Genomic DNA, 18,531 nt, shown 5'->3' with positions numbered 1-18,531 from the left:
GTTTAGATATACTTCTTGACATGTTACAGTAAGAAGTTTCTCAATAAGGACCTTATTCCTTATTTGTGAATATTCCAGCAATTGAGTAAGAATTTCACACTTTGTAGTCTGTTGATGAACTTCATTGCACAAGGCCAGTTTTTGTTCCATATAATCAGCCAGATTATTTTGAAGACTGAGTGTTCTCTCTTTCCTTAACATATTCTTACATTTAGTTGAACAATAAGTTATGTGACATCATCTATACTGTTAATGGTCTTTCCCTTTTCTGAATATTTTTCAACATGTTTGAAAAATCTTTCCAATATCTTTCGAAATTCAGAACTTGGGTAGGCTAGTGAATCGAATCTCTTTTCAGACGATTTTTCACTAGGAATTGGAGTCGGATACAAAACATGTTTCTTGAGTTTTGGACTCATTCTTTTTTGATCAGTAACCTGACTCACAATCAAGTCATTAGTCATAGACTTTTTCTTTACTTTTCGAAGAGACTTTCGAGACCAATTTCCATTGACCTTCTCTGAGATATTATTCTCATTATCTTGACATACGTTAACTATGCTCTTCATAAGTTTAGCTTTACTTTTCTTATTTTGACTCATATCTTATAGGTTGGATCGCACCAAACACAGATTGTTAGATCTTTTCGTGTTTTCCTGCTCTGATACCAATTGAAAAGGCGAGGGTCCCCAAATATACCTCAAGCTAAAAAATTTCCTACCTATAAGTCCTTTTTACGAAAGTGATTGTCTATGGACTGTGTCGAGAAAATGCAACAAGTCGGTTCACACTTCGTGTGATCGTCTATGGATACGAGATCGAGACAATACAACAATGAAGTATGTTTAGTTGATAAAAGGTTCGGATTTAACCAAACACAATAGGATTGCTATCAATTAAATAGGAATTAATTTTTGTGTAATTTACTTTAAATTGTAATAACAAACAATTATAATTGCGAAAAATAAAAGTAAATGACACAGCAAGATTTTGTTAACGAGGAAACCGCAAATGCAGAAAAAACCCGGGACCTTGTCCAGAATTGAATACTCTCAGGATTAAGCCGATATACAAAATAAAACTAACTTCGTATAGTTGATACCAAGAAACTAAACCTATAGTTCACCTAATTCCGTCTGTATTCTCACGCCTCCAACTTATGAATAAGTCACGTACTTAGAACAATTCCTTTGTTTCGTATTCCAAACATTAAAGGAACAACAAATCTGTTTGGTAGCAACTCTCTTCAACCAAGTGATATGAGTTCGACAAATGCTCTTTTGTTTATCTCAATAAACTCCTTCGTCAGGTTCTTAGAACTATCTTATTCTCAACTACTGAAGTAATTGTTAAGATTTTGCAATCAATACTTTTAATCACAAAGATAACCAATAGATAAATCCACATAACTAATAAATCTAATCTACCACAAGGATAAATTATAGTTGGATCTTCTATATCGAAACAAGTTGTGCACACCAAAGATTATGAACCCCAAATCAGAAATCTTCAATATCTTCTTTGTCTTCAAATCTTTTTAGATCTTCAATAAACACCTGCACATAAAAACTTGAATCTCTTGTGATCAATCACGCACAGAACGGAGTCTATTAACAATGGATTATCACAAGACGTCTTTAGATCTACAAACAGTTTAAAGATCCCTGTCGAAACTTCGATCTAGTTTGAGTGAATCTTATATCAGAAGAGAAGATTCACAAGCATAAACAAACTAGGTGCAATCCAAGTTCAACCACCGTTAGTCAATCAAATCAATCGAAAACAAAAGATAAACCGCAATTATCTAGTTTCCCACCAACGGTACTAATAGAGCTTCAAAATCCCAAAGAAGACTTTAAACTGAGCGGCCGTAAGATATTTATCCTAATTAGGTTACTCTCCTCTCCGAATAGGCGGCTTCACCAGTAACAACACAACCGAGGAAGTTTGCTGTCACGAAGGATTAGTTTGCTAGAAATGCAAACTTCAAGTATTTTTAGATAAGGAAGTTTGGACATCAAGGAATTTCCAAAACTGAAAATATTCTAAAGATATGCAATATATTCCAAATTTGATTTCCATAATTCCTGGAAATGCTTTGTCCAAAATATTGACCGAAAATATCTTTGGAAAAAATTCAACTAGTAAATGCACATTACTAATTCTCATTTTCCTAAAATAAAATTAAAAACCTTAAATAAAAGATTCTTAACTTATTTATCTTTTGATCCTGGGACTTTCTTCCTTTAGCTATTAAGGAATAACTTTGAACAATAAAAGATAAACATTACTGTACGTGTTCAAAGTATGCCGACATCCTTACTTTATAAGTCCTCTTTCATACTTACAACCTTGAAACCGATTTGCCACACTTCCAAACAAGATTAGAATTGGTTCATATGACTTTCAAGAACTATGTGATTGATCAGGAACACTCAATAACAAATTATGGGTTTAACGGTTCTACCAAAACAAGTTTTGGTTCTACCTCCATATGAGTATTGTGCATAGTCACACTAGCTTTCAAAATTTGGTTGACTAGGTACTAGGATCGGTTCCCCACATATATATATATATATATATGGTATCTAACTTATATATGGTATATATGGTATCTAACTTATATATACCATATATATATATATGGTATCTAACTTATATGTGTTGCACATGTCCATAGGATCGGTTCTCCTTTGCTTAAAAACATGTTGCACATGTCCATACGAACGGTTCCCCTTTCTGCTAAAAGCTTGCTGCACCTCCTATAAGGATCGATTCCCTTTGTGATGTGTTTCACCTCTTACTAGGATCGGTTCCCCTTTACCCAGAGTCGGTCATACACAAAATCACAAACTCGATCATACCATCTTAGGTGATTACTTAAGATCGGTTTCACTAATAAAAGTCATACCAATACATAAGTCAGGCCTTTGTGAATAGTTTTACCAAGAACACAAACTAGTCATGAGCGGTTATACTAATGAGATAAATTGGTTGTTCACAAGATATGCAATGAAACAATACCAATAACGCCTGTCGATTTCCTTTTCGATTCATAAAACAAGTTTATGAACTTACTTCCTTGAAACACATGTAGAACATTGCATCCTAGGATGCAATCCTCACCTCATACCCATACACAATAGCATTAAAACGATTATGTCGATGTCTTATCTACAAAGTTTAATGGTTTAGCAATAAACCTCGTATTGTATTCCTTAATACTATGTCTATCTAGAATGTTCATGCTTTGCAGTTTTTTTTTCAATATGCACGACTTGAAAGATACGTTAGGGAATGAAACAGTTCAAGTTAAATATCACTAACCTCAAGTGAAGGATGATGTTTTCGTTGTAGCTTCTTCTTCTTCACTTCTTCAAGTCTTCGCAATACTTGTAATGTCTCATATCCTAATACTTTCAAGCTAACCTATACAAAGTTGACTCTAGTACATAATCAAGAGACTCTTAAAATGAGTTTTGATTCACTAAAATATGACAACCAAACTTGACATACCAACGCTTGGTAGGTTCAACCGAGCTATTCTCTAACAATAACCCCTCTTTATAGTATGTGAAGAAAATGAAGGAAAAGAGAAAATGTAAGTTAGTCTTTTGTTGCATAATCTGGGTAGAGTGGTTGTTGACATTGGTGAAAATTTATAAGGATGAAATACGAGTGGGTGAAATTTGATTCACGGAACCACTGTATTTCCGTGTTACACTTGCGAAGAAAAATTACTGGGAGCATTTGCGGTTGTGACAATTCGGGTATCAAAGCACATATTGCTCTGTTTTAGCTTTGTTTTGGAAAATTTTCTTAGTTTTGCTCGTGTTTTGTTGATGAAATTGCTAAGTTCTAATGGATAGAAAGAAGAGTTAAGCAAATACCTTGACAAATAGGTTAGCTAACTTGGAAGAGGGGATTGGTGGCGAGGTGTGCCATCCTCATGGTTCCAATTACAAAAAAACGGTGATGGCTCGAATTCAGGCACTCGGTGAGTATGCTACTGATATGATCGAGTCAAACCAAGAAGCGACTAAGAAGCATGCTGATTTGGAAGGAAAAATTGTTGTTGTTAAGTAAATGGTCTCATACTCCTTGAAATAGATAGCTGATGAGCTAGGCGTCTTAAGGAGAATGGTGAGTACTATAGGATCGAATAAAGATGATACGGATGGTAGTAGTAATGACGACTTTACGAAGATTAAATTACTTGAACCTAGGGTGTTTTCTGGCATAAGAGATGCGAAGAAATTCGAGAATTTCATGTGGGACATGTACCAATACTTCAATGCCGCCAGAACCCCGGAAGAGCAAAAGATCACTCTCGTTAGCATATTTTTCTTTTGTGGATAAGGTTTGTTGTTACTATGACCAAGGAACCAAAAAGTAAGGCTACAATTGTGTTTCGTGCCTAAAGTATACTTTATTTTGGTGCCTGCAGTATACTTTGGTTTGGGGTAGGACTGACGTTCAGTCCAAAGCCATCGGCCATGAAGAAGTAAGGGTTTGGGGTAGGACTGACTTACACCACTGACGAAGAAGACGATGACTTTGAACTTGGCGATATGGGATTCTAATAGCCCGCATTTGGCGAAGGTGCAGTTTATGCACGTTGTTCAAGTGTATACAGTGGTCAAGTTTTTATTTTTGTTTACGAGGAATTCAACCCTTTTGAACTATGTATGAAAACTTCTTCTTTTGGTTGTTTGGAACTTTTGAACTATGTATGGAAACTTCTTGTTTTGGTTGTACGGAACTTTTGAACCATACATGGAAACTGAAAGTGATGCCCAGATTCTGTGAGGAAGGAACTTTTCTTTTCTTTTCAAGCAAAGTTACTTTTCTTAACTTCAGGTGATGGAAGTTCTGGCCTTAGCCTTCATTTTTATTAAAACAAACAGAGTTTTCTTGCAATTGGCATGGTAATGTTAAGAATCTGATTTTGCATTGACGCGGAGTGTTTCTATATGTAGTCGATACAGACTTTAACACATCTTAATTACTAAATTACTCTACAACAACCTCATGTTAGTTGATACACAATAACATGTCCAGACTATTGAGTATGAGGGCTCAGTTACAAGGCTTCTCTCATTAAATTATTTACTCTTCTTAAGTTAATCTACTAAGATGCTCAAGTTGGTTCCCAAAAGTAGCTTAATGTATATGCCTACTGTTGTTTCCATCGTTAGTTCCCAAAGGTTTAATCAACTAGGTTTACCTGTAGATGCGTTACTTTAGTGGCTGAATAAAGAATTAGGCAACTAGTATCTTGTTGTTGGTTTTCTCCATGTGGCTGAATGTCTCAAGCTACTAGTGCATTTGTTTGGTTGGCGCACATTTATTGCTAATGGATTTTAGAAACTATAGTGGCTTACCGTTTAGTGGTTTAAACCAATACACACCCCCCATTGCCTTTCCTAGTGGCTTAAACTGTTAAGGCAACTATATGTTGCTGCTGTTGAAAAATTTTAGTAGCCTTTGGTCAGTTTTTTTGTAGTGGCAGTTTCACATCCCAACACCAATGAGGTTTATGGTTGTGAGACCGCACCCTAAGTGGGGTATCTTCAGATCGAGTGCATCATAATCAAGACTTTCCAAGAGTGGCAAGGTACGCTCCCGACGCCCCGGGCACTCTTGACTCAACCGTGTACCTCGGCGCCCTGATCGAGTTTCTGCACTCCTTAGGAGAGACTTTCTCACCTTATTCTCTCAATCTAAGATTATTATCTTAGACTGAAAAATTAAAGGTACCTCTCCCGGATGGGCATTTTCGTTTGTTCTCACCCCAAATCTCCATGACTCAAGTTCCAGGGTCGGTGTTGCTTTCCCTTGAGTCATGCTTTCTAGGTTCTCCGACTATGACGTGCGATAAGTCTTACTTTTTTTCCTCTTGCATGTATGCGAACTAGGTTGCACACCATATTCGAATCCCTAGCCAATCTGATTAAAATCACTTCTGATGCCTTTTATTAAGGTCTTATTATAAAGACTTTAATTTTTCTTTTCTCGACATGGTATCACTTCATGAAACTAGAATTTATCATTCCATTTTCAAATTTTGAGTTTATATAACTCTAGTACATGGATTTCTTATGAACTTATTTCTCATAAAGAAAGACATCTGCATTCTCCATATTACTCATTAATCCCCTTCATCTTTGTATCTTTTTAAACTCGCAGATATTATTCAGAATACTATTTCGCATACCCCTTTCAATCTTCTCTGTACGATAACTATTAGGGTTTCGCATACTTTTTAAATCCTGTTTCAGTACTCTGTTTCTGTTTGTCCAACTCTCAACTATACTGTATCCACCATTAACCTCTCAGCTCTTTGACTATCTGCAACATGTTTTTTCTAATTTCTTCGCTTACTCTTTCTTTCTTCGCACTTGTCAATGTCAATTTCTTGACAATTTCTACTTTCAACTGTGTCTCCTCTTATAATACCAACACCCTGAGGTAAGGGAAATTTTATGCACTGATGAAATTTTGAGGCCACACCGAAGATACTATGCATCCATGGTCTTCCAATTAGAGCATTATAGGGCGATTCGACATCTACAACACAGAACACAATATCTGTAGGCATATTATGAAGAAGAATCCTCATAGTCACCTCACTTTTTGGCTTGTTCGCAGTTCCATTGAAGCCATAAATTTTTTACGTTGAAGGAATCGATTCGTCGTCCCTTCCACCCATGGTTTTATATGTAGAATAAAAGAGAATGTCAACAGAACTTCCGGGATCTATAAGTATTCTATTTATTCCCCAAGTGTTTGCTTCATCTTCTTCATCATCTTCTACTTTTGGCTTCAGATTAATTCCTAATCTCACTACTAACGGACATTCATGCGACTCCCCTCCTCCTGGTTTTTCTTCCGCACTAAATGAGATAGTCTGTTTTTGCCAATCCTTCAATGGTGATATATTCGCAAGATTAAGAATTTCCCTTCCCTCAACATCTCTCGCATACACCCTTCTTAAGACATTGTCATGGAAGTCTTATATGCTTCTGAATGAATGTACAATTGAATTACAATATAGGTTCTTCACTTTCACGCCTCCTTCAATTACAAATGTATCCTTTCCTTTCTGCTTTGCATATACATTTCCTCCTGGTGGTGGTGGTGGTAAATTCTTTGGTTGCTGTGCTAAGAAATGATCCAATTTTCCTTGTTCAACCATTCGACATTTCTGCAAGCACTAGTTGTGTGACCATGAAAGCGATGATATACACAAAATTCTCTGCTCCTCCTCCCTGGTGGTGGTTCATCTCCTACATTATGTGGTTCTGGGATTTCTTCCATTAGAATGACAGCTTCCCATAATTTATCTACTGTAGTGTTCAGCTTTGGCAGATTTATTTGTTCCCATACTATCCTTCCAGTTCCTTGTCTTTTATTATAATATGGTTGTTGACCTCCTGAACTTTCTGGTAGATTATCCATTCTTTGCATTTTATTACTACCTCCATGATTTTGAAATTGTCTGTTTCTATATTCTTTGTCAAATTCTGCTTGATCTGCACTACCCATGGCTATTAGTTTTTGTTCCATTTCTGTAATGTTACTTCCTTGATTTCCCAGCGACGTACTTGATGAGTGCCAAATATTGTATATATTTATCCCTTTTTGTTGGCATTTAACTCATCTTTTATGCATTAATTCTACATTTTATCCCATATTCTGTATTTTCATTGTTTTCAAGAATAAATATTTTTATTAATTAATTTTGCATTTTTAGGTAATAAATAAAGTCTGGATGACTTGCGGAGCAAAAAGAGCAGAAAAGTAGTGAAAAGCCGGGAGAAATCACGCAAGGAAGCCGCATATCAGTTCTCAGAAGCATCCGATGGTCGCTCCTTCATAGATCATCAAAATCTGAAGTCTCTGCCAAGCACCACAGCGCTGAAATTCCAAGCCTTCAGATTAGATGGTAGTTGAATCCAACGGTTGCTCCCTTGCTGTTCATCCAAGTTTGATATCTCCGCCTTACACTACAGCACCTAACCTAATCTAGCACCGTTCGTTTCGTTGTATCCATTCATCCGACGGTCGCTCCTCGCTTGCCTCCGCATCACCGTCCGATCTACCTACCAGCTCCACATCTCACGGTTTAGTCTCGCTGAACATCAAAAATCGATGAACCCGCCACACACTCGAGCAACCTAACCCTATACCCATCGCCAAACACTCCCCTCCTTCCTTCCATCGACTTCTTTCTCCCTCACCCTCTGCAACCACCATCACCCTGCCACAACCACCTTCTCCCTGCCGCGCCACCAAACACCCTGCCACAACCACCTCGAGCTCACACACTGCCACCCTATCATCCCACACGTGATTGATAGCTTCCCCCATCCTTCTAGCCCTTTATCCCATCAACTTATTACCTAACCTAAACCCTAGGTTATGGGTTGATGGATTAACGTGTGCTAGAGAGAAATTGAAGGCATGGAGAGGTAGAGGAGGACAAATAGAAGCATGGGTCGAGTTTAATTTGATGTTGCTACATCAAATTAGGTAAAAAAATCAAACCCTAGTCTACTGTTAATTTGGGAATTTTTTTTGGGTAGAACCCTAATTGTGCTTGTGGGTATAAATAGCCTTGTGGGTGTGATGTAAAAACTTTATGCTGGACTAGCCAGTGTCCAGGACTGTGAAGTTCTGTTAATGTTTAATTTTAAATTTCAATTTCAATTTTAGTTAATTTTCAATTTCTGTTTTATTTCATGTTTAATTCCATGTTCATTTAATTTATGTTCTTATAATTTCTGTTTGTTTCTAATTTCAATTTGGTTTTGTGTTTAATGTTAGTTCACTGTTATGTCAGTTTTGTGTTTAATGTTTAGTTTTGTGCTTAATGTTAGTTCACTGTTAGTGCCATGTTTAGTTCACTGTTGTTTTAATTCACTGTCAAGAAGTGGAATGCTAGGTTAGATCTTTGAAGCATTGATTTGATTGTGCAATGGGAGAAATTAGTGCTCATAGCAAGCTAATTCTCTTTCCATTCCATTTGTATGCTTAGGATGCACTGAGTTGATTGAGTAGTGGGGAGAAACTAGTGCTCACTAGTGACAATGAGCAAGCTAGTTCTCTTCCCACTCTGGATGAATGCCTAGAGCCATTGACTTGGCTTTGTTTCTTTTTCTTATTCATTTTCCTTAGCTATCTCCACATCCCTGCCCTTGGCCTTTGGCCTTGGTTTGTATTGTCATCTTTCTTTGCTGTCTAGTATTTGCTTTGTTTAGTTCTTGGCTGTTCTTTTGTTTTCTTCATTTGCTTCATTGTCCTTGCTTCTGCTTCCACTGCCCTGCAGTACTGCTGCTGCTGCTGCATTCACTGCCTTGTGCTGCTGCTACTTCTTCTCTTGTTGCCTCCCTTCCACTGCTTGTGCAGCTGCTGTGCACTTGCCCTTTGCACTGCTGCATTGCTTTCTTTGCCTTGTGCTGCTGCTGTTGCTGTTGTCTGCTGCTGCTCCACTGCTGCTGCCTTTTCCCTGTTGCTGCTGTTGCTGCAGCTGGTTAAGGCCTAAGTCCTACTGCTGCTACTGCTTCCTCTCCTAGGCCCAGCCACAGTTTAGGTTAAGGCAAGCCCAAAGGCCTAGCTAAACCAAGCCCAGTTTCTAAGACCAAAAGCCCATCAGTCCACTGAACTTAACCAAAGCCCAGTTCATTAAGGCTCAAAGCCCAATTCAGTCAACTGTGGGCTTAATCAAAAGCCTAATTCAGAGACCAAAGCCCAAGTTCATTATTAAGGCCCAGTTCAATTCATTTTAAGACCAACTGAGTCCAAGGCTCAGTTCAATTCAAAGGCCCAAGGCCTAAAGCACTTCATCATTACAAACAAAACTAAACCCAAAGCCCAACAATAGCAACTAGAACCCAAAATAGCTAAACACACAAAACACTCCCAGTCTCTGTGGATCGACCCGTACTTGCACGAGCTACAACCGACGACCATGCACTTGCGGTATTACTGTAGGCCCGCGTTTCACTTCGCTTCATTTTTATATACCCATCTTTGAGGCCTGCCAGTACTCGCAACAGCATTTGTCAGTCTTGGGAGTAAACTTGCATTTCCACCTTTCGCATCAGGTATTGCGACTGGGTACGACTCTATATATCTTTGTTTTTCCTCAAGTGCTATGTACTCCTCTTGAAATTCGCGCAGCTCTGACATTGTTATTGTATCCTTTATACTAAAGATTTGCGTATATAATAAATTTGTAGCGAAAATAGCATTAATAAATGCAAGAATAAGGTGTCACTCATCCACTCGTCTCCCCATTTTACTACACATGGTTCTCCAGCGTTTTGTCAGATGACGCAAACTCTCATTTGTTCTTCTGCGAAGTCCAAATGCCGTCTCAATCCTGGTCTTGACATATTATTGCTGATATATTGTCCTAAAAAGATGTTATGTAAGCGGTGGAATGATCCCATGGATTCTATTGGTAGTCCTTCAAACCATTTCAGAGCTTCCCCTGCCAGGCTCGCAGCGAAATATTTACACATTACTGCGTCATTGTTTTCTCACTGCAACAGAAATCGTGTGTAAGCTTTCACATGTTGTATTGGAGAGGCGCTTCCATCAGATATGCTAGTGAATGTTGGTAAAATGCACTTAGGCGGTATCACTGCCCTTTGAATCTGCTTTGTAAAGGGAGTTTTCCCAGCTTCCTCCACTGCTTCCTCTAATTGTCTCCTTCCACCATTTCTTTTCACAGTCATCATTTCTATTAATTCCGCCATTTCTTTAAGAATTTCTTCACTGAAGCTTTGATCTATATCTTTGCGCGTAGGTCTTTTTAATCTTTCCTGCCTCAGTCTATTCTCATGATTATTCTGACGTATTGCTTCTTGTATCTCATATTCTTCAGTTTCTTCTCTCCTTCTCCTACGTCTGTCAGTGTTCGTTTCAATCTGTGCTCTATCATGTCGTTCCTCTTCACCTGTGCGATCATGTCAATGTCTTGATATTTCTCTTTCTTATGGTGCAACCCATCCTTGCTCTATATCATTCATGCGATGACGCTCGCGCCGCCTTACTCGATTATCATGGTTATTTTGACGTAATGCTTCTTGCAATTCTCTCTCTTCAATTTCTTCCCTTCTTCTTTGTCTGTCTCTTTCATTCCTCACACGTGTAGCTTCCCTTTCGCGTTCATTCTCTGCTCTCAACATTTCTCTTCTATGAAATATCATCTGTCCTTGCCTCATATCCTCTTCTTCTCTTTCGAAATTATTATGTGTGCGATGTAGAAGTTCACGCGGATGCTCATATCGATTATTTCCCAAATCTTGAGCTACATCCCTTCTCCTTTGTTGGTCTTGTGGATTATCATCTACTTGCATGTTTTCTTCAATAGCTTTCATGCGTTGTCTTCGCCTAGTATCTTCTTGATTGGATCGACTTTGCCTTGATGAACTCCTGCTTGATCTCGACCTGGATCGTGTGGCACTTCTCGATCTCTGCTCTTGCAATCTAAGGTTCTCTACTCTTAATTCATGATTCTGACGTATCAAATTCGCATGCTCTTCACCTTCTCTTTGTCGTTCTGCAATCAATCTCTGTCTAAGCTCTGCAAGTGTCATATTCTCATCATTCCCCTCAATTCTTCCTGTATCCCCAGTTCTTTGTATTTCCTCTTCAGTTGAACTTGTTTGCGAAGTATGAACGCTCACTCTATCATAATCAATATCATTATTCCGCTCTTTTTCACGCTGAGGTCCAATTGGATTTTCGTTTCTTTGATTTTATCTTACTCTTTCTTCTTGTTGATCAAGATTTGTAATTCTTCTTCTCTCAGCAATTCTATTGCTCCTTCTGGCTGTTGTTCCCTGTTCAATAGTAGATCCAAGTCTTGCCATCTTCAATTTCCAGATCTTACTTTTTCCAAGATTCTACGAATTTACTACCAAGATTTATCACCCAAACCTGTTTCTAGCGCCAAAAATGTAGTTGCAGGAAAACCTACAACCACACTCCAATGTATCTAGATTATTTCTCAAGTAATCACAATGGATTCTTTATTAACTTTTAAGGATTATAATTGGATACAATGGATAATAATGACTTTACAATGACTTTACTTCCTCTCCAAACAAACTTTCTCTCTCCTAGTTTTTTGTCTAACACACCCTAAAAGATCTCTCTCTATGTGATGACTTCCTTCCTTTATATAACGATTCCTCATAGTGGATGACATCTAAGAGATCCACTATTTTCGGAATCACTATGCGATACATTCGCTCATTTACAATCACTCATTCTCGCACAGACTATACCTCGCATAGAACATCACACTTTATACGTGATCTTGCTGACATCATCCGATACGTCACTTCAGCTTTGCCATGTGCGATAGTCATCGCTTACATCAGATAATCCTTACTTCGCATACTTATTGATATGTGTGATATTCCACTCCTACAACACCTTCAAAAAATATCAATGGTGGCTTTTGGCAGAGACGTGTCTGTTCAAAATTTGACAGGTCGATCACATCATGGAGGGGTTACGCCCCTCGGACCCCTCGATAGCGGCATACAAAAATGCATCCTTTTGGAAATATCCAACACACATACCACTGAAACACTTGAAGATGGACATCAACCCTGATAAATGAAACAAGAATTAACGTAACGTTTGAATGTCACTAAGATAATGGATTTTATGTGCAAGATATTTCTTACCTGTAAAGAAATTTTTTATTTTATTTCCCAGGTTGGTTCTTTGTTCAGTAGCTACACTTTCAATTCGATTTTGCTCCAAACATTTACCCGAGTTAACTGAATATAAGCTCCCTGCAAATGTCATTATCTCATACAGTCCATCAGGAAGGCCACCGATCACCACAATTCTAGACTCGTTGTACTTTGGATGATACAAAAGCAAGGTATGGTTATCCCTCCAGAGAAGAATTTCTCCATTCTTAAAGGAATGTAACAGCTTCACGCCGACCATGGATGGCAATGGCATAGTTGTTGGTAAAGGAATCACCAACAATTTACTCCAAGAACCGTCCACTCCGTAATCCTTCATTACCCATACATCAACACTGAACATACCAGCACAATAATCAGTGATGCAAAGGTCGCCATCCAATGCACCAACCATTACGTACAACGAATCATTCACATTTTCTGGAAGTGGCAGCTCTTGAAATGATTCATCACTAATGCTGAATGAAAGCACAAGGCTCCGAGTTTCTGATCTGGAATAATGCTTAACTATCCAGTGAAGATTTTCACTAACAATTACCCCAGACATATTTCCAAAAGCGAAGCTATAAGATAATAGTTGATTCGGTTTCCATGAATTCGTTCCCTCTGAATAAACCTGAGCTACGGAATGATTATTACCAATATCCAAAATTATTAGAAATTTGTACTCCTTATTATGAAAATCATAGCCAAATCCAAATTTGAATCCACATATGAGCTGATAATGGGACAGTAATTCAATATGGAATGATGATGGTATTTTCTTGTACATACCTGTTGATGGGTTCCAAATGCAAAAGGTCTGTTCATTACTAACTATGCAAAGCAACCCATTGCAAGAACCCATTACGGCCATCACGTCATGATCACTAGATTTGAACGGGTAATCAATCTCGACAATTACCTTATGACATATATCTTGTAAGGGATTTACCTTGTGAAGTGTTGAATCTAACATCATAGAAAACATGTTTTCCCCACTAACCATAAGTCTTAAGTTTTCATTTTCGGTAGCAATGTCGAAGTGCAGTTTAATAAAATTATGATCACTAAATAACTTAAGCCATTGCTTGCATACGCACCTGAACCGTGATATTGACTTCACCGGTAGCCTCACAAGTATCTTGATGGTTAAATCCTCTGGAAGCTTAGACATAACTGCTTGTTGTGGAATTCAAATCAAATGGCGTCCCATTAATCTTGGGTTTCTTTTTAGGAGAATTAATTCCCCTAAGGCTTTTGCTTTAGTTGAATGTTTCACCAATGCCAAACCAAAAAGGATACCTGAACAAGAAAACAGCAGCGAATGTTCCAAAATTTGATAGAAGAAATGGTAATCATACCCGGTCAACAGACTCAACACCATAGCCGTTGACATTGTGATTTAGGGGTTCAAAACGTCGTGCTAACGTTTATGTTCCTCTTCCTGTTTTTTCTTTTTTGATCGGAAGTGAGAAATTATTAGATGACATAATGTACAAAGAAGTTACAATCTACCAGAGGTTGAGAAAATAAAACTAAAATGAACAAATTACTCGAAGAGTGCAAAATTGAAACTCCGGAAATCTCCACCAAAAGACTTGTTCTAACTTAAAGTAGTGACGGAAGCAGACCAACAAATATGTTCGTCCATGATCCACTCCTAATGCATATTTGTCATTGACATGTTCAAATCCGGTACGTTCAGGCGGTGGTGGAAGGACACTGAGACAGATGGAGACACTAGCTTGATTACATTCTTACATGTGTCACAATGGGTGCAATATTCTTTTGGAATTTTCCTAAATACTAATTGTGCGGTTGTACCAGAGGCACAGGGTAATACAGAAACGTTTTCAGATTTGTCCCTGCAGAAATCAGGGCCAATCTTTGCACTGGCCATACATATGAAGGTACGGTTTATTCTTGAGTACAATTCTTATTGACATAACACATTTAAACGGAAATTACTGCAGTTAGGATAGTTGTCACTGGGCTAGACTCATTAAATTACATATAAAAACCGAAACGTTAAGTTGTACTTATAATTGTTTCGTACTTCATCAAAATTATCTACAACAAAAACTACAACAATTCTTATTAACATTTAAACAAAAGTTGCTGCAGTTGGAATATTTATCACTTGGCTTGTTTCTTTAACTTGCAGATAAAAACAAAATCGTAAAGTTGTAATCGCAATACATCAAAATTATCAGCAACAAAAAAACACACTGCAAACAAGGATTACGACAAATCGCACCTCCCAGCTAAATATTTTCATACTTTTCTTCACCCACTGGAACACTTGAAGATGGACATCAACTCTGATAGATGAAACAAAAATTAGCATAACATTTTGAATGTCACCTAAGATAATGGATTTCATGTGCAAGATACATTCTTACCTTTTAAGAAATTTTTAATTTTATTTTCAGCAGCCAAATCTTTCTCCAAACAATTACCCGAGTTAACTGAATATAGGCTCCCTACAAAGGTCATCATATCATATCGTCCTTTAGTAATGCCACGGATCTTCACAATTCTAGACTCATTTACTTCGGATGATACAAAAGTAAGGTATTGTGAGTCCTCCAGAGAAGAATTTCGCCATTCTTAAAGTAATGTAACAGCTTCATGTGGACCATGGATGACGACGGCATAGTTGTAGGTAAAGGAATCATAAGTAATTTACTCCAACAATCGTATACTCCATAATCCTTCATTCCCCTTACATCAATACTAAACAAAGAAACACAATAGTCAATTATGCAAAGGTCGCCACCCAATACACCAAGCTTAACACTTATCAGATCATTCACATTTTCTGGCACACTAGTCCAGAAAGGGTTATAAATGACGAATGGAGTCTGTTATAAAACATGGTTTATCACGATTTTCATCTGTTATTCAAATCGTTATTTATTTAGTGTGACTCTTTGTAAATGATAAACTAAAAACGTCATTAAAATTTGACAAATTAAATATGTGACTTTAAATCACAAACATATTTTGTTATTTAATACCACGGTTATGGTATGTTGAATTTAATAACAGTTGATGTTTGTCCTATGTAAATGTTGTGTCATCATTCAGACCACTGATTCAGACCTAAGTACTCAGATCCGGCGTTTCTGAAATTGAATCTGAAACAAAATTTTCAACTAGAACTGGAAATAAAATATTAAATGAAAATATTTAAATTGAACAAAAACTAAATGCGATTTAAAGATGAATTTAACTTTATATTAATACCCAAAATAACATTCAAAACATAGAATTTCTGAAACCGAAAGATAGATTATAGCGACCTAAAATCGCATATTAAGCATTAAAACAGAATTCCATCTACTGATATTGTCACTCTAATATGGTAACTCTCCTACAAGATTTACATAAGTTTTTGGCCATTTAGTCATGTCACCTCTTGCAACATCTCCAAGTACTCCTTCCCTATCGCATAACACAACTTGCATCCATAATTTTATCAAACTTTTGATCATGACCTTCCTGATGAAGGCATTCTGCAATGGGCAAATGCTTGATGTACCCTTCTCAATATCCTTTTCCAATCATCTCAGGGATAAATTCTGCCACCAATTCTTTAAATAACTTGAAGAGGCCTGGTAACCATGATTTCAACCATCTTGTGACGAATCTGATAGTAGAAAGTACAGATGATACAATGATTTCCGTATTCTTACCAATAAGGGAACAAAAGAATCTTGCACACATGAATACATGAGATAATAAGAAATGTTGAAACAGAGAGAGATAACTTCACCTCTCAAATCTGGCTAGATTGAGCATAACAGGTTCTTTTGACCTGTTTGTCTCGCTACTTGGTGAATCTAATGCAGAACATCCTCAAAGTGAAGTTGTATGTTGTCTTGACATCATTATGAGCTTCAATCAATGTCTTCCACTTACTTGCAAGAGATCTCAACTGTAAAATCCATTCCCTAAATATCAAACAATTATAAATATACGTATCAAAGTAAATCATGAATAAGAGATGAAATTGTAGATTGTTACTTACCCAGTTGGTAAGAACATTCTTTCTTTGAACATCCTCAACTTTAAGTCTGAACTTCATGTACGATTGATCCTCATTTCCTCAAAGATCAGCCATGAAACCTCCAACACTTGGTGATTGAGTCCTTCAGAAGCAATCTGGAAAACAAGGAGAACAAGCATTCTATTATTGAAAAACATATATTCAAGGTTGGTAACGGGGTAAATTTATATTAACATATATATATATATACATATATAGTTAAGATTATTAAGTAAATGAATGAGACCAATGCTCTAAACACTAGGATTTGTAACCATTAGCTTAGATCATTATTCATTGGCAGACTCGATAGTAAAAGAGAATCAGGTGAAAACAATGAAGCTATGTGTTATAGTCATCATGGTCATATCTGAAAGAACAAACGCCTCAACAAAACCACGAGAAAGTTTGCAGCAGGACTTGGTGCCAAAGATTTTGAGCATCACCATTGATTCCAACTCCAACAATGATAAACTTCTTATTACCAAGAAAATCATTTGGCGATTCAGGAATGCCATCGCAATACGAGAACTGAAATATGAGACAAGATGACACCTAAGTTTTCGATCAGATCACCCCCACATCACCACCGTCACATAACCAAAAGATGGCATCTAACTTTAAAAATATGAGAAGAATTATTCAAATATCAGGTGCTTATAAAATAATTCCATTTCGTTGATGCATTTCATCAAACACTTTGCACATATTCATCAGTTTATTCACATCCAAATCAGATAACAAGAGTTCTACATCGGATTTCTACGTGGAAAACAGAACATATGATGAAATTAACCTTTAAAAAGCTTGATGTATTATTCCTTGTCAATGAGTAAAGGAGGATTGCAAGTGGTACCAACAGATTTGAGCAAAGAAGCCCTATCAAAATTGGTTCTCTAGAGATGGAATCCTGCATTAGGTCACTGTTAAACAAGGAAGATGAAGACCAAATATGAAAATTAAACACAATCAAACAGAGAAGTATCAGAAAGAGTAAATCATGATACGGAATTACTAATCACAAGATGTCATTGTTCCTTATATTACCCATCTAGACTATCACCTTATCACCATGCACAGAAGAACCCTAACTCCCCTCAAATTACCCATCTAGACTATCACCTTATCACCGTGCACTAAAGAACCCTAACTCCCAAATTTAACAATTAAGAATAAACCATTTACACATCGACCAAACACAGATCGACAACCACATACCTACACAAAAATAACGAGAGGAGACAAGTATTTCCTACTTTCAGTTGATGATTGAAATCGAGAGGGGAAAACTAATTTGGGTTTTTCCTTTTCGGATGAACCGAAGACGAGATAGAAGAAAAAGATCTGAAAAGGCGAGACTTTTTAGGATCAATTGGTTTAAGTGTTGTTGGGAAATAAAATTCTAGATTTAAGTTGATTTATCATTGAGTTTAGGGCTTGATTTACCGGGCCTTTTCCGGACCGGGTGAAAGGTGGTATACGACATATTAGCCAGTCGCTTACCCAGTTCTTGAACTTATAAGAACATTGGCCTCATAAAGTGGCTAGCCACTTTCGGGGCGCAAAAAAATTACAGTACTGAGTGTGTATAAACATATTGTATATCCCGGATTCAATCCGTCATTTAAAAGTTTGATATTAAATCACGCACTCTTGTTGTTGTCACGTTTTTAAATGACAGTTATTATGTGTTAAATAGTGGTCCCTACTGTTTTCAAGTTATATCAAAGAATTCGTTTGTGATAATCTACTCACGTA

The 18,531-nt window shown here is 37.2% G+C and overlaps 1 protein-coding gene and 1 long non-coding RNA gene across 4 annotated transcripts; both read right to left on the bottom strand.

Annotated features, from left to right (window-relative positions):
- Nucleotides 1–12,516: 12,516 nt before the first annotated feature.
- On the bottom strand, nt 12,517–13,896 carry LOC113361814 (F-box/kelch-repeat protein At3g06240-like). The gene is made up of 2 exons (XM_026604925.1): nt 12,711–13,896; nt 12,517–12,632 (listed from the first exon to the last, which is right to left on the bottom strand). Exons 1-2 carry the CDS (start codon nt 13,894–13,896, stop codon nt 12,517–12,519), a joined length of 1,302 nt encoding a protein of 433 aa, XP_026460710.1.
- A 2,169-nt stretch (nt 13,897–16,065) lies between these two features.
- On the bottom strand, nt 16,066–18,170 carry LOC113337649. 3 transcript variants are annotated; one of them, XR_003354371.1, is made up of 5 exons: nt 17,992–18,170; nt 17,630–17,683; nt 16,756–16,889; nt 16,501–16,678; nt 16,066–16,374 (listed from the first exon to the last, which is right to left on the bottom strand). It is a non-coding gene; the product is annotated as an uncharacterized LOC113337649 (long non-coding RNA). The 3 variants fall into 3 exon arrangements; XR_003354370.1 differs by lacking the exon at nt 17,630–17,683; XR_003354369.1 differs by lacking the exons at nt 17,630–17,683; nt 17,992–18,170 and having other exon boundaries at nt 16,756–17,124.
- Nucleotides 18,171–18,531: the final 361 nt, after the last annotated feature.

This window comes from Papaver somniferum, chromosome 1, assembly GCF_003573695.1.
Source record: "Papaver somniferum cultivar HN1 chromosome 1, ASM357369v1, whole genome shotgun sequence".
NCBI lineage: Eukaryota > Viridiplantae > Streptophyta > Magnoliopsida > Ranunculales > Papaveraceae > Papaver > Papaver somniferum.
The sequence above is the reverse complement of the archived record's forward strand: the minus strand, read 5'-3'. Positions and strand labels throughout refer to the sequence as shown.

What these genes read in the sequence shown, in the direction of transcription:
- LOC113361814 (XM_026604925.1), bottom strand. Translation starts at nt 13,896, where the DNA reads ATGTCTAAGCTTCCAGAGGATTTAACCATCAAGATACTTGTGAGGCTA. An exon ending in AATAAAAAATTTCTTTACAG is followed by an intron (nt 12,633 to 12,710) that starts GTAAGAAATATC and finishes TTCATTTATCAG; the next exon opens with GGTTGATGTCCATCTTCAAG.